Raw genomic sequence first — 14,108 nt, forward strand, 5'->3', positions numbered from 1 at the left:
TATTTTTATTAATTTTCATCACAATTTGCCACGAGAAAATTCCTGGCGAAGATGGAATTTGTAACGAAACACTCGAGAAAATTGCAAACGTTAAATTCTACCACCGCATATTATCTAAATAAAACTGATTAGGGGCCCGACTGCGGCCGACGGAGCTTTTAAGGTAGATTACGCAAATTCAGAGAAAAGCAAAGCACTCTACCTTATCTTTAAAAATAGTCCGCGAAGATGACGCTAGGGGATCGGTGGTTAAAATAAATAAACCTTAAATAACTCGCCTGAAATATATATACTTTTAAAAACTAGTTTACGTATTTTTTTTTTAAAAAAAAAAGGGATTATGACACTATAGAAGATAGTGCATACATTCCGAGTGAATATTCATTCGGAACGCTGGCGAACGGTATATACATTATCACTTCGCCACGTTCTCCTCACCTTTTAAGCGCAGTTTTAACGCAAAAAGCGATGTATTTTTTTGATAAAACACGAAAAGGTGCGCGATGAACTTTAATTATTAGACTTTTATCGCTCGCCCCCGGGTGATGAGATGTTGAAAAAGACGTTACCCATAATTACAATTATATATTGAGGCTGCCATGCACAGATTATCTGGACCCGCCATCTATCTCCTCGCAAATTTGGTCTGCGCGGTGTTAATTTTAACACCGTTGTCGTAATCTTGCCCCAAAAATCGAAAAATTCAGTTAAACGAGATTGCCTGATTTTTTGGTATGAGTTATAGTAGTCGTAGCCCTTTCAAAGTTCAATAAGCTAGATTTAACTTTTTTTGGCAAAAAAGACTTAATTTTTTATTTAAAATTGTTTTGCCAATAAATACAACAACGTTGAGGGGCGGTTATACTGTAAAGATATAGTCTATTTGAGCGTGAAATGGTTGGAAAACGTGGAATATCACGCTTCAAAAGGCATCGCAATTGCAAAAAATAACAAAGATCGGCTTAGAACAACACGGCGCGACAATAGAATTTACAACAAGACAATCCTGAAACGAAAACAGCGTGGAACGTCTTGGAGAAAAAAAAAACAAATTCACCATCTGCAGCTTTTAAAGCCCCGATGGTTTTTTCTACGCGTTACGGGCATTTCCCGCTTTATTTTCGCGCCAAAATAAAGACACACTCTTTCCATAAACAACCAATATTACCAAAGATTTTGTAAAACAAGGCGTGCGAGTAACGCGAGTCAAATCAGACAGTAAAAACTTTGTCCAAAATTCCGCGCGACAAATCCGTCGAAAAAATTCCAGCCAAAAAAGTCCCCCCCCCCTGAAGAAAACCTGACCCCACAGAGGTCAAACAATTTGAAATGTATCCATCCGCGTCTTGGTGTTAGCCCGGTCTATCACCAAGTAACAGATTGAAACGTAACAGAAGGATAGCGTAGATGGTCCGTAGTCGTACCATCTTGGAATATCAGAGTCATACCAGGACCGTACCCTGACACTATCCAGATGGTCAACCGAAACATGGGCCGCTATTCAACACGCACCATTCCCGAATGGAGGGGGTGGCCCAAGAAACGCGCGGTGCGCATACGTCCCAAGATGAAATGATACTAGAAGCGAAGTAGGGGGAATGACTCAGGGAAGGTTCAGCCTGGGTTCAATTTGAAGTTGAGAAAGTAGATATGGGGTGCCCTCGAGTCGCGTGCCACAATACGCGCCACCCATGGAATTTAGGCGCGAGCAGGCCGGGGAATCTTCTTATGGTTTATTTTTGGAACTGGATACCAAGTACCCAAAATAACCACGCTCCTTCCTAGACTATAGACAAAGAGACACCACATGCTCGACGACAGAAAATACGCCGCCATATATCGAGATTCTGTCTCGCCCCATTTTCCACTCGAATAGCCGTAAAAAATAGACTCATTTCACGGAAATTTCAAAGATTGATTTAACTTTAATATACGCGCCACACTGTACGTCGTTAGTTTGCGCTTATTCTCTTCGTTAACAGTTTGCAAACAATGTTAATAACTTTTAGTACAATTGTAAGGCACTCTTACGCTAAAAACTACGCATCTCGTAAATAAAATGGAGATATTTTTGCACCTCGCAAGTGATTATTTACTTTTTCAGTAAATAAATGAGACTCAATGACCCTAGATTCTAAAAATACCTAATTGGCGCCCCGTTCTCGGAAGATTTCACGAGAAATCTTACAGAGTCTTGCATCAGGTAGAAGTTACATCGTGTTTGGCGCTAAGCCTAACCATGGCTCATGAGCTAACTTTCGTTTCATAGCGTTTAATGTCCGAGATGAACTAAGTAAAGACACGTCATCAAAAGAGGAAAGATGCCACCACCAAGGCACCACTAAGGTAGCGTTGAACTCTAGTGTTAGCGGCACCCTGAGTACTAATTTTGCTCGATGGGGAGCTTGCTACAAGAATAGTCACCTCCGAAAAGCCAAATTCAGCTGGCGACCAAAAATGCACGAAGCGTGGGTAGACAAAATGTTTTCTTCCACGCAGATCTTAGGCTTAAGTTATTATATTTTTCTAGGTGGTACCACGCCTGTTAATTGGGCCATAAATTGGTGCCTATTAAAGACGACAAACTCATTTATTTTTCGCGAGCATCCTTCTAAACTAATGACGTAACGAGCGCAATTTTAAGTCTAACTTTTTCTTTAGTCTTGCTCTTAGCTATTTTAGGATATGAGCTAGGTTGAAAATGACGCGGTCAACAATAATGCAATTCGTCAAATTAGAACCAGGACTTACAAATTTAAATTTTGACGTAGGCGATAGAACTTTCGAGATTTTGAGCATCTTTGAATATTATATCATTTGTGTAAGGACGATATTATAGGTGTACGGGTTTATTTGAGATGTCGCAAAAATGGGCGGACAAAATTTGTTTATATAAAGTTTGTAAGCGCGTCATATTGCTCTTCTAAAATCTAGGTTACGGGTGTTCAAATTAGAAACTGCTGTAGCAGCGGGACGCGTTGGTTTAGTTTTTATATACAAGACGAGTATATATTTGACAGAATTGACTAATCACCCTGGGCAGTTGTTGGAATTGAACAAGCGAGAAAATGTAATAAATTTTGTATTGTACGTACACAGAGCGTGGGAGTATATAGTGAACTAATAAAATGTATTAAAATAACACAACCCAAAAAGTGTAGCAATTTCTCAAAATAAATTGGAACGGTCTTTATTAATCTATGGCTTATTTTGGTGGAATGCATCTTACTTCAGTATGTCGTGTTACTTAGGCGCGGGTGTTGCGTGCGTACCTGGAATACCGAGGTTAGAAAGTGCCCATTCATGGTCAATAAATCTCTATGGGAACCCAAATAAAAATTCCGAGCTTAAATCACGAGTGATGAGTTGACGCAATTTTTTAAGAAATTCTTCATTTTTTTTTGGTAGCCGAGCTAAGCCTATTTTTGTTTATTTCTAAAGCAAAACTTGTAACTGAAATTCTAAGCCTAATTTCCTGGTATAAGGCTAATGATTATTTAATTTCTCGGTGGGAAAATGACGTTAAAATTAAGCAAAAATAATTATAATCTAAAGAATTTTCCGCGCTTTCATAGAAACAAAAAAAAAAAAAAGAAATTGTTAATTACTAGAATTATTACTTAGAGAATCTTTTGTAGTAAACCGAAATTATATCAAAAACATCTCAACCCGAGACTTCAATATTGAATGGCGTTAAACCAATAGAGGAGAGGGTACGTATTGAAGTACTTATTCAGAATGGTACGGACTGTTTTTTGATAACCCTTTTGGTCCGTAAAAACGTCGAGGGAATAAAGGCTTTGAAATAAAACAGTCGTCGGGGCTTGTGAGCCGCGCACAAGTGTTTGTCGCCGCTCGACTTGAGCCCAATTCCTTAAAATTTAAAGTACTTCCTGATTTGGCCTCCGAGTCACCCTGCAACCACCCAGACCCCCTCACTCTTGCACGGTACGTTAATTTTTCTACATCAGAACTTTTCGTAATTTAAAGTGAAAATGAAACGCGACGCCGTCTTAATTTAAAGGAAACTATATATAGTTTAAGTTGTCGCGTGTCACCCTCCCTTTAGAAAACGTAAAACAAGAGTGGCTCGCGCTTAATCTTGATAAGTCTCACTCCCGTAGCACCGTTCAGTTCCTTTTTAGGAACTACCGAGTAATCCGGTATTAAATGACAGGAACGAAGATCTAGAAACATTCCTTCAAACGCCTTTCGCCCAGTGAAATCTCGAGGCGAGGATAGAGACGCCACTCATTTAAATCAACAGGTACGCGAATTAATTATGGAGTTAATTAATAATGCCATAAGGCGACGGGAAAAATAAAAATGACGGCACGACATCTTCAAATTGATTTGGGATTGAGCAGCGCTGGTTTTTCTCCATTTCTAGTTTCTTTTTGGGTTAAAAACGACATAAATTTGGCAAAATTTTGGATTTTCTCATCTCGCATTTGCGAGGGACTTGGCGGGAGATCTAAATTCAAGCCGAGTTCGCGCGCCTTCATTGGAGAATTTGATAATATAAATATTTTTTAGTTATTAAAAGAATTATAGTCTATACGCGGATTAGAAAATATTGATCTCGTTTCAAGTCACTCAAAGAGTATAGGATCAAACTATAGCCCCTTAAATTACCAATTTATAAATTCCAAAGTTAATTATAATTTCTAATTAACGAATATCACCGATGATGTATAATCCGTCGTGTGTTAAAGGTTAAAACATAAATCTAGGTTATTTAATTTGGTTCTCACGACCTTTCAGATATAGCCCTTAGAAGAAATGAACATTTTATCGGTCCCTTAATATCATTTGAACCTGCTCGGCTCGAGTAGTACTGCTACACGCAAACCATTTACATCGGAAGTCGACAATTACTTCCGCTTTATCTCTAAAGGAGTACATTATAAATTCGGGTCCCGTTTAATATTTGCTTTATCGCGCGCTGTCTGTAATAGAGGACTTTTTGTTACAAAAACATTCCCAACCAGGAACCAGCGCTCAATGATCGTAGAACGCAACTTCCGTTTTTCCCAACAATTCGAATGACTAATACGATAATGTCAAATCGACAAATCGCAATGACTAAATTTAGACACACTATATCATTTGGTAATGTTTAAAAATATACAAATAGTTACGCAATTTCAAAGATTAAATAAAGATATTTCGTTCATTGGCTAAAGAGTAACGGGGATAAGAATAAATTGAGAAAGTGACGAAGACCCTGCGACTTAAGGGGTTGTTATTTACTTATGATATCAATAATTTGTTGTAAGGGACTAAGGGCGCATTTATTTATAGTTTAATCCATTTAAAATTAATTCAATTTAAATATGGCCTTGAATATTTTCCATTTTATTCGCAAGTTCAATTAGTTTAAGCGAGATTCAATCGGAGATTACTCTAATGATACGCCTAAGCGATGTATTTTTATACGTAACATCCGGTAGAAAATAGCATCGTATATATTGACAACCGAGGTTGAACTGAGGAAGTCGAACTTTATGAATCAAATTATGACGTGTCTGAATTCGTTAAACGCGAATTAAAATTAGGGCTTATCATTATGCGGAGTACACTATTAATAAATAGTATAAGATTAAAATTGTCGGTCAGTGAAGCGGTTTTAATTGACTACAATTGAATTAATTTCATACGTTGCGTAAACAAATGACAACGGTTAATTAATACGACCTCAAAAACTAATTAAAGCAACCTAAAAACAAAAAAAAAACCACCCCGAATTACGCTGGCGTAATCAAAGTATGACTGATGAACTAAGCGTAATTTCCAAACTAAAAGTTTTTAAAGATGTCATACGATTTTTAAACAAGGTCGGAAGGAAGTTCGATTTTTAATTATTAAATTCACATCCTAAATTGAATTATTATATCTATTTTATACATTAGAACAAGGACTAACTAATATAAGTCTGATTTGGACGGAAAACATTAGGTTAAAATCGTCAGAAATGATTCCTAATCACTTAGGCCTATGGCCAAAATAAAAATAACCCTTCAAACCCACATTATTATCTTCAATTACGCAAATTTACTTCAAAAAAACACCCAAAACGTTTCTCCCGCCTATAGAGTACCGCTACTTATTGGCGCTTAGCAACATTACGACATGTCTTTCGTCAACAGTTTCGGGATGGCTTTGAATTTAAAGAACTGTGGGTGGGCGGCAACACTCCAATATGTTGTCAAAAAAGAATCAATTCCCAATCTAAACAACACATGTATTCGATAAAATGGGAGTTAAAATCTCTCCTATCAATTTGACTTCAAAAATTTGCTTTTACTATTTTTACCAAAAAGCTTAAAACGCCCAAAAGAGCCAGCGCAAATACTTTTTTTATCCATTACGACATTCGGGTGTTTATGGTAAAGGTTGACCTAACTTAGAATCGAGGGGCAATTCACTCTTAGATTCACCAATCAATTCATGATATTTCAAACTACGTAGTCGAAGAGTACTTCTGCCAGTGGCAGATGTTCGGGGAAATAAACCAACAGATGTATTAGACCCGTACTCATTCGGAGTGAGTCACCCCTCGATTTGAATAAACACTGACAAGACATATTTCCATACCAGTACCTCGCCATCACATCGTATCATTTAGTTTAGGGACGAGGGGAGGTTCGTTTTGGACGTGGTCCAAATAATAACACTTATATTTAAATGACTGTCCGACTGTATTAAGTAAAATTACTACAATTTTTGGCAATTGGTTGCGCTTCAAATTGAACAAGAAGCGAGCGTGTGTGTGTCTGTATGGGTGGGCCGTTTATTATCATCCTTCCCTATTTATTTACGACGGTAATTGTTTGTTTTAAAAAGGTATAATTATCATATTTCGCGTGGAAACAAACACGTTTTGGTATAGCCATTGTTTGTTTGGGAAAGATTTCAAGTTCGAGGAGGCCTCGATACAAATACTCGTCGCGCAAAGGGATACTGAAATGCATCCTAAATAGTTCGAACCCGCTTATATGGTAGATTTACATGAACCGCGAAAATTGACGTCACTAGCTCGCTTGTCCAGATAATTTGAAAGATAAAATAGTTCCTAAGTTTTTTGTACGAAAGTTTCGCCCCCACGTAACTCTGAATTATTATGAAAACTTATTAATTTAAAACTGTTGAGAAATCCGGAATACTTTATAAGGTATCATAACTGAAGTGTTTTTCATCAACTTCCGCGTGGCGAAGGACTTAAACATTCCAACGAAACCAATTCCAGATTTAAATTAAAATTTAAAGTGCAAAAGTGTTACGCCTGATTTACCTCGGACTGCTTGCGTTGTATGAGTCCAATATGATGACAGGAGCATCGACAGTCCGGCGATGGACTTCGGACAATGGTCGGCTTGGCTCTTTTACGACCACGTTTACCGAAACACCCGAAAAACATGGCCGCGACTAATTAAGGCGAATTAACGAATAAAACTGAAAAATTAACTAATTACTCGAAATATTATCATTTTTCGTTTCGATGAATAATGCTAAGTAGCGAGCGGGGTTTTAGTTAAGTTTAATCGAAGATTATGCCCGGGTCAAAGGTTAACATGATGACCGCGAAGTAACGTGGCCGAGCTCACGCGCACTCTGACTGACTCTGCCAACTTCTAGCTTCGAATTCAGCAGTCTGTCGCTCAACGTTACGAGTTAGCTAGCTTTCGCGAGCGAGGGGGTTGTTCGCTTACCGCGCACAGGCCAAAAACAGAAACTAACTTTTTCTTTCGCCTGACTAAGCCTAAAAAAGTCTTCTTCCCCAGCTTATGTTCCGCACTGTGCTATTTTAGCGCGGGGAGTTTGGAATCGGGGGAGCCGCGTGCCTGTTTTTACTATTGGGAAATGGCAGTTAAAGACCTACGAACTCGCTTGGCTCTACCAGAAGATAACGCCAAGTGCCTATACGAAGTGATATAAAATTGGCGCCTTTTTATGGTCGACAGGGTTGCCTGGTGGTGCTGGTGAGTTCGAAGCGAGGCTTATAGGTTACGTGCAAAGTAATGTTAAATTTTTGGCGTCGTCTGCAAAGATTAATACCGGAAGTTATTTACTAACCCCGGCCTACAATTTACTAAAATAGGTAAGAAAGAACTAAATTCAAATAAGAATAAGTTAATTTAATTTAAACTCTTCCCAAAGTTGTTAAGCGAACAAAATATCAAGTGAAACCCTGCACTTCTTCCAAGACATTCAAGAACCACGTATACTTGTATCTCAAAATGGCCCCGTGCTAGAGATACGACACCATTATGAAAAATAAATACATCAAAATAAATATATATGTTTTTTCGTGTAACATGGCACTAAGACGCTTCTGGCTTTTGGTAAAGACGCGTGATATTTGGTTTAAAATTCCAAGAAGCGACTTAATGTACCAGTAATTCAGGCAGTGGTGCTGCAGTGCTGGTATAACATAGTAGTGCGAGGAAGGATCGTACAAATTTTGATAAGTAGGGGGCGAGAAAAAATGTTTCTTTATGGGTTGTGGGTGTCCGTGGGAGGGGCCCGCCAGTGCCAAGATCCTTTTTCCAGATCTCAACTCCTCCAAGAATTTGAACCCCTAACGTCTCCCTCCATTCCAATAGAACTTGATCATTCAATTCTGAACTGTAGAAAGATTCAAGTTAACCTCATCTCGAAGGAAAGGAGCGGAACATCCTACTCTTTCATTACCCCCTCCCCCCCGGTATTACAACGAATATATTTTTAAAGATAAAACATCCTCCAAAGAAATATTTATTAAAAAAGGGGTACTGAAACGATTGGTTCAATTCCGACTTTCCTCATCAGAGAATCACCTAGCGTTTCTAAAACAATACGCGGCCGAGGCGCATACAGTTATTACCGATATACGTGTTCAAAATACGTATTATCCGAGACTAAAGGGAGGGAGGGGGTAGGGGGCCCACGTACATTATAAATAACGGGACCCTCATCTCGAAGACAAGTGAAATTACCAGTTACATTCGGAGTTAGTCAGTCAGTTACCACCGCTCATTTCAAATTAGTCAGGATTCAGCTAGCGTCTCGATAAGTACCCTGATGATATTGGTCGGAAAGAGAATCACCCCCCAACCTCCTGGTTGACCATAGGGCCCCCCTCCCCCCGTCACTTAGACGCGGCTTGCTAATATTAATGAAAATTGTAATAGAGAGGAGAAAAAAAAGTGAATTTTCTGGAATGGTGGGCCTCTCTCCCTTATAGGATGTGTTGCGTGAAAAATGCCGATAGATTTTTTAAACCACTAGAATTATTAACGTTAACAGAATACCAAATTCTTCTTACGTGGCAGCATTTTGAGACTCCCTTTTATAGCCAGAGCGACCCCTTATAGCAACGACCTATACCGTTTCTAAATGTGGTCCGTCAGTTTAGTCCAGTTCAACTTTGAAAGGGGTGGAATTTAAAGTAGAAATAATGGAGTTTTCTACCTCTTTCAAGGTTGAACTCTACTATATATGAGTGGTTTCGGCTAAAGGTAGCAGCTCGCGATTTCTTGTTGGGGTATAGCGTGAGGGAACCTTTTTGATTGTAAAGAAGTCATTTTTTTTCATCCGCCCAAGCTTAAGTAGATTTTGTCCGAGACTTGACGGGCTAATGGCACCGCGTGCTATTTAAGAGTACGGTTAAAGGCGGGTTAGTGTCATTACACTATGTCCAAGACAAGAATCCGCCAGCGTCTTTTCATTTTTGGCGCGAAAAATTTCCAAAAGGGGCCCGTGCATCTTTAAATTTTCTTTTATCCTCTGACTGCAGCTACGTAACGTTTTTTTTTTACGATCCTCGCAGCTATGACCTCCGCGCGATACGCCACTCCACAACCAAAAATCCCTTCTTTTCAACTCAGAGTTTACCCCCAAAAAAAGCGTTCCCTCGCGGTCGAGCCACCCATCTTTATCTTTCTTTACTATTGGACGGTTAGAGTGTCCCGGGAAGGAATTTTAAGTTTCGATGGCATTCTTAACACTATCCCGGGAAAAATGTTAAATAACACTCGGTTTATAACTAATGGCGTAGTGTTAAGGCGTTTGCGGACGCGAAGAACGATGGTACGGCTAGGAAACCCAGTCTGAACAAGCCTTAACAATGTTAAAGGGGTAGTCGTCGTACGGGCATTCATCCTCGGTGTCAATACTTAGATTGGCTGCGCTTTACACTCCAGGGTTCGCTTCTTCACTCCGAGGAAATTCTCTCGAGTTATTTCCCTCTAATTCGCATTGAATAATTTAAGGCCTTATTCTGGGAAATTGTAATCAAAGCAAATTAGGAGCTAGCCAGAAAATTATAATTTGGAAGATTAGAGTCGCCTAAAATCCTGGCTGGCGACGTCCTTTACATCGAGAAATTCTTTACAGACTTTGAAAAAACCAAAACCAGGAGTTATATTATTAATCACCCTTGGCAAATCTCTCCCCCTCCCCACTCAATCCAAGCTCACCCTCCGTGAATCGAGGAAACGGTAGCGGCGTCATTTTTTAGACTAATTTGGCGCTTTTTAAGACGAACTCGAAATTAGCGGGAGTACCCCAGCGAGCAAGCACCAGCACCCATCAGGCCGCACCACTCATTCCTCCCGCGTCTCCTCTTCCCTCTCTATGGAATATTTATGACCGTAAAAAGGGTTCAAAAGGGAAGTTGTTAGGAGTTCCTTTGGCGAGAACACGTGCGGGGGTGGCGGAGAAATTTCCCCCCAAAAACCTCCACAAAGCGCGTGCATTTTTTGGCGGGAATAAAAAAAACACGTAACAGATGCTCGTGATTTTTCTTACGTCGCGTGGCTTGTTTTTTTCTTTTTATTTTAACGCAGTTTCGAGAGGAGGGGCACTATGTCTAACAATATTTGAGAGTTCAAACATTTAAACTAGCGTGGATCACTCTTAGGTTAGGCGCGTAAACTAATTTTAATTATCCGAGTGATTTACCCCTCGAAATATTTCTGATTCTAAAGTGGGCTCTCGTTATAAAAATGGAGTCTATCGGTTTACCGCGCATTCGGATCCGCGCAACTTGGACGGATAATAGTTAAGTATACTTAAGTATCTGGTAAGTTTTTAGGGCCTATGGCTTAATGACGGCCTATCGAAGCGGACAACGTTTATTTTAGCTAAATATAAAAAGGGGTAGAGGTTGTTTTGTAAATTTTGTTTTGATAAAACATTCTTTTGCCGAGTACGAAATCCTAGGCCTAGTAGAGAGAGCCCTATCGCAATTTATATTTTTGACATATTAAGTGGCGAAATTCTTAGTTAGTGTACGTATCTCTTGTTATTATAACCTCGGGGTTCATCGCCGAGAAAGAGTTGAATAAACACTTTACATTGCGCAGATCTAGACAGATTTCGTTAAGGACTTTCATTTTAAACTAAACGCTTGAATGGAATTAAATTAAACACGTTTAAACCTATTTTTTAAATAACTTGAAAAAATCCCAAATCAATTCTAAGAAAATGGATAGAGAAAGTTATAGGAACCAAAAAAAATTAAGGTTTGGCAATTAATGATATAGTCCAGATGTCGCTAGAGAAATCCCTGGCAAATTAAAAAGAAATCTATCGAGGGATGGGCCACTTCACTACCGAAAAGTCAAAAATAAAATTTAATTCCAATCCGGAACATTTTCGATAAAGTCCCAGATTTTGAACTATCCTATATAAAAAACTAAAACAAAATCAATGAATTGTAGTGTCCGACCCCTCAATAAAAACAACACTGAAAGAAGAAGTGTACGTTATATTTCAACACTCGAATATGAACATAAACCATTCTCACTCTCACGTCATTGTTCAAAACAAAGAACAAGAACCGAGTGTCCCAAAACAGAAAAAACAACTCGTAATTTAACCAGTCCGTTATTTTTCTATTTTTTGCTTTACTTGTACTGTGGTGCCACGTTAACGTTTTCCATGTTCTGTTGACGTCATGGTGGGAATATAGACGTTAGAGAGACTACAATACAAAGAACTAAAAAACAAGCGAGAGTCAATTGAATGACTAATTACTCGGCGTAATCTACTTCTGAATACAAGAAGCTCGTACCACCGTTTTCTGTTTTGGAACCACCGAGTAGTGGCACCGTGTGATAATTACTTAACAGAAAGTGATGTAGTAAAAGGCAGGGAGATGTCAATAATGTATTATTAGGGAGCTAGGAGAAAAGAAAGAAAGGGTTTTTGAGGACGCGTCAAGCGTAGACGTGGCGTCGCCCCACGATACCCAATGAATAAGTAATTATTATATTAATGCTGCGAAAGTACTAAGGGTGAACGCGCAGAAACACGCACTCACCACTGATTTATTTTAAGTTTGTTTAACGAAATTGACTTACTACGTTGTAGAGACGTAACTAATATCGAGGGCTTATCATTTTAGTATAGCTTATCTTTATTGGTTCTATTTGACAGAACGGGAATCAGGCCGGAAAACACAGATGCTTATTGTATATAGTATTTATTAATACTTGTACAACTAGTACTCTAGCTAGAAACGCCATCGAACCATACGTGGCCGCTTAATCATTTTCCAATATGTCTCTTTCGTAAATACAGATTTCAAGGTCTAACCGCGCGAGCTGTAGGCGAGACTGTCGTACCTTTAACGCCTACATTTCCTAATGCAAACAGATTTCAAATGAACAGCGAAACGCTTTCAATTGAAAAGAAATACCTTCTTTACACGACGAAACTTCTGTATACGTTTCATATTCCCTTTAAAATTCGCTACTCGAGGAAGTAGCGAACCAACTTATATACACGTATTATGTCATCGTAAAGTCTGGCCTTTATTCTTTTGACACTTTCAAAAGAAGTTTACTAAAAAAATGGTGTGTTTTTTTGTTCGCCCCGTTTGATGTATTGTGAAAAATATGTCAGGAATTTCTATATTTTTACCACTAAGCCTAACCCTTCATTGTTACACCGTAAAAGATTTACTTGTCAAAATGCCGACATTTAAACTTTAAGTTAATTTAAGTTTAACCTTCATTCAGTAAAATACCGACAATGGCAAAGAAAAAATACGCGGCCAATTAAATGGGCATTTTTCCGCAACAGAATTCCCCTTTAATAATTAATTAAATTGGAGATCAAATCAGTAAAAATTCAATTAAAAATTATTTCGCTAGAACCTTCTTGTTTCCTACAGAAGCGTAGACTATAGGAAATTCTCGGGGTCCTGTTAAATAACTGGAGAGGCGTTGTAAAGTTAGTCTTTGGGCAGAAATGAAACAGCGGGATCCGTCAAAGATTAAAAAGGTTCAAAGAAAACTACTTCTTATTCTATTCAAATTTTAAGTATGTGTATACTTATGTATAGTCAAGAGTATATAGGCAATAGGCGGTAGTTGCTTAAAGAGTTGACGCGAAACGGGTTAAAAGTCGAGTACGTGGGTGTCTTTCTTAAATATTGTTACGTCGCTACTTCTTCCAACTATTGTTGTACAATTTCTAGTAGACTATAGTAAAATAGGAAAACTATACTTAGTGCGAACAAGACTTAGGATTGTTTTCGATTGATATGACATCACTGTTTTTAAAGGCAACTTTTATCTTGTTAAATTAAATTAAGTTTGTTATTTTAAATTCAAGTAAGTTTTTACTTGTGAGGCATAAAATTGGCCTTACGGTAATAAAACTCATGGAAGAAATGGGATGAGGGCGGAGGGATACGTTATCAATGATAAAATGAGTGTAGAAACATCTTAAACATCCCCAGTGCAAGAAGAGCCTCGTAAGGTAAATATCTTTATCGCACTCAGTCAGGGGGGGGAGGTAGAGGCAACCAAAATGGACGTCGTAAAAGTCAAAATCGTTAACCTAAATATTCCGCCAACATTCTATCATCGGGGAAGAACATCGGTCCAACACTCGACCCAAGGATACTTAAAGGGATACTTCATCGCCGCGCTTTAAGCATCCCTTTAAAAACCTCAAAACGTCAACGTTCATTGGGGGCTAAAAGTTACGTAACCGTTAACCCCACAATATTATTTTTTCTTTTAAATCTAAAAATTTCTTTTTTTTAAATCATCGGCCAAGGTCGTAATTCATCAATGATAAAAATTGTGACATTGCAATTTATTACAAGTAGG

At 38.5% G+C, this 14,108-nt stretch overlaps 1 protein-coding gene across 10 annotated transcripts in view; it reads right to left on the minus strand.

The window, feature by feature from the left end:
• Positions 1–14,108, minus strand: part of by (focal adhesion protein tensin) — a 73,230-nt gene that overhangs the window by 28,044 nt on the left and 31,078 nt on the right. The window contains exon 1 of one of the 10 annotated variants that reach the window (XM_089856730.1): positions 7,295–7,701. The exons of the other annotated variants lie outside the window; for them this stretch is intronic. Coding sequence (XP_089712856.1) covers positions 7,295–7,420 — 126 coding nt within the window. The 5' untranslated portion in view covers positions 7,421–7,701. Of the gene's footprint in view, positions 1–7,294; positions 7,702–14,108 lie in introns of those variants that run through there. 10 annotated transcript variants of the gene reach the window in all.

This window comes from Phalangium opilio, unplaced genomic scaffold (genome assembly GCF_054372755.1).
Source record: "Phalangium opilio isolate 3A_F unplaced genomic scaffold, DU_Popi_V2 ptg000011l_1, whole genome shotgun sequence".
In the NCBI taxonomy this organism is placed as follows: Eukaryota; Metazoa; Arthropoda; class Arachnida; order Opiliones; family Phalangiidae; genus Phalangium; species Phalangium opilio.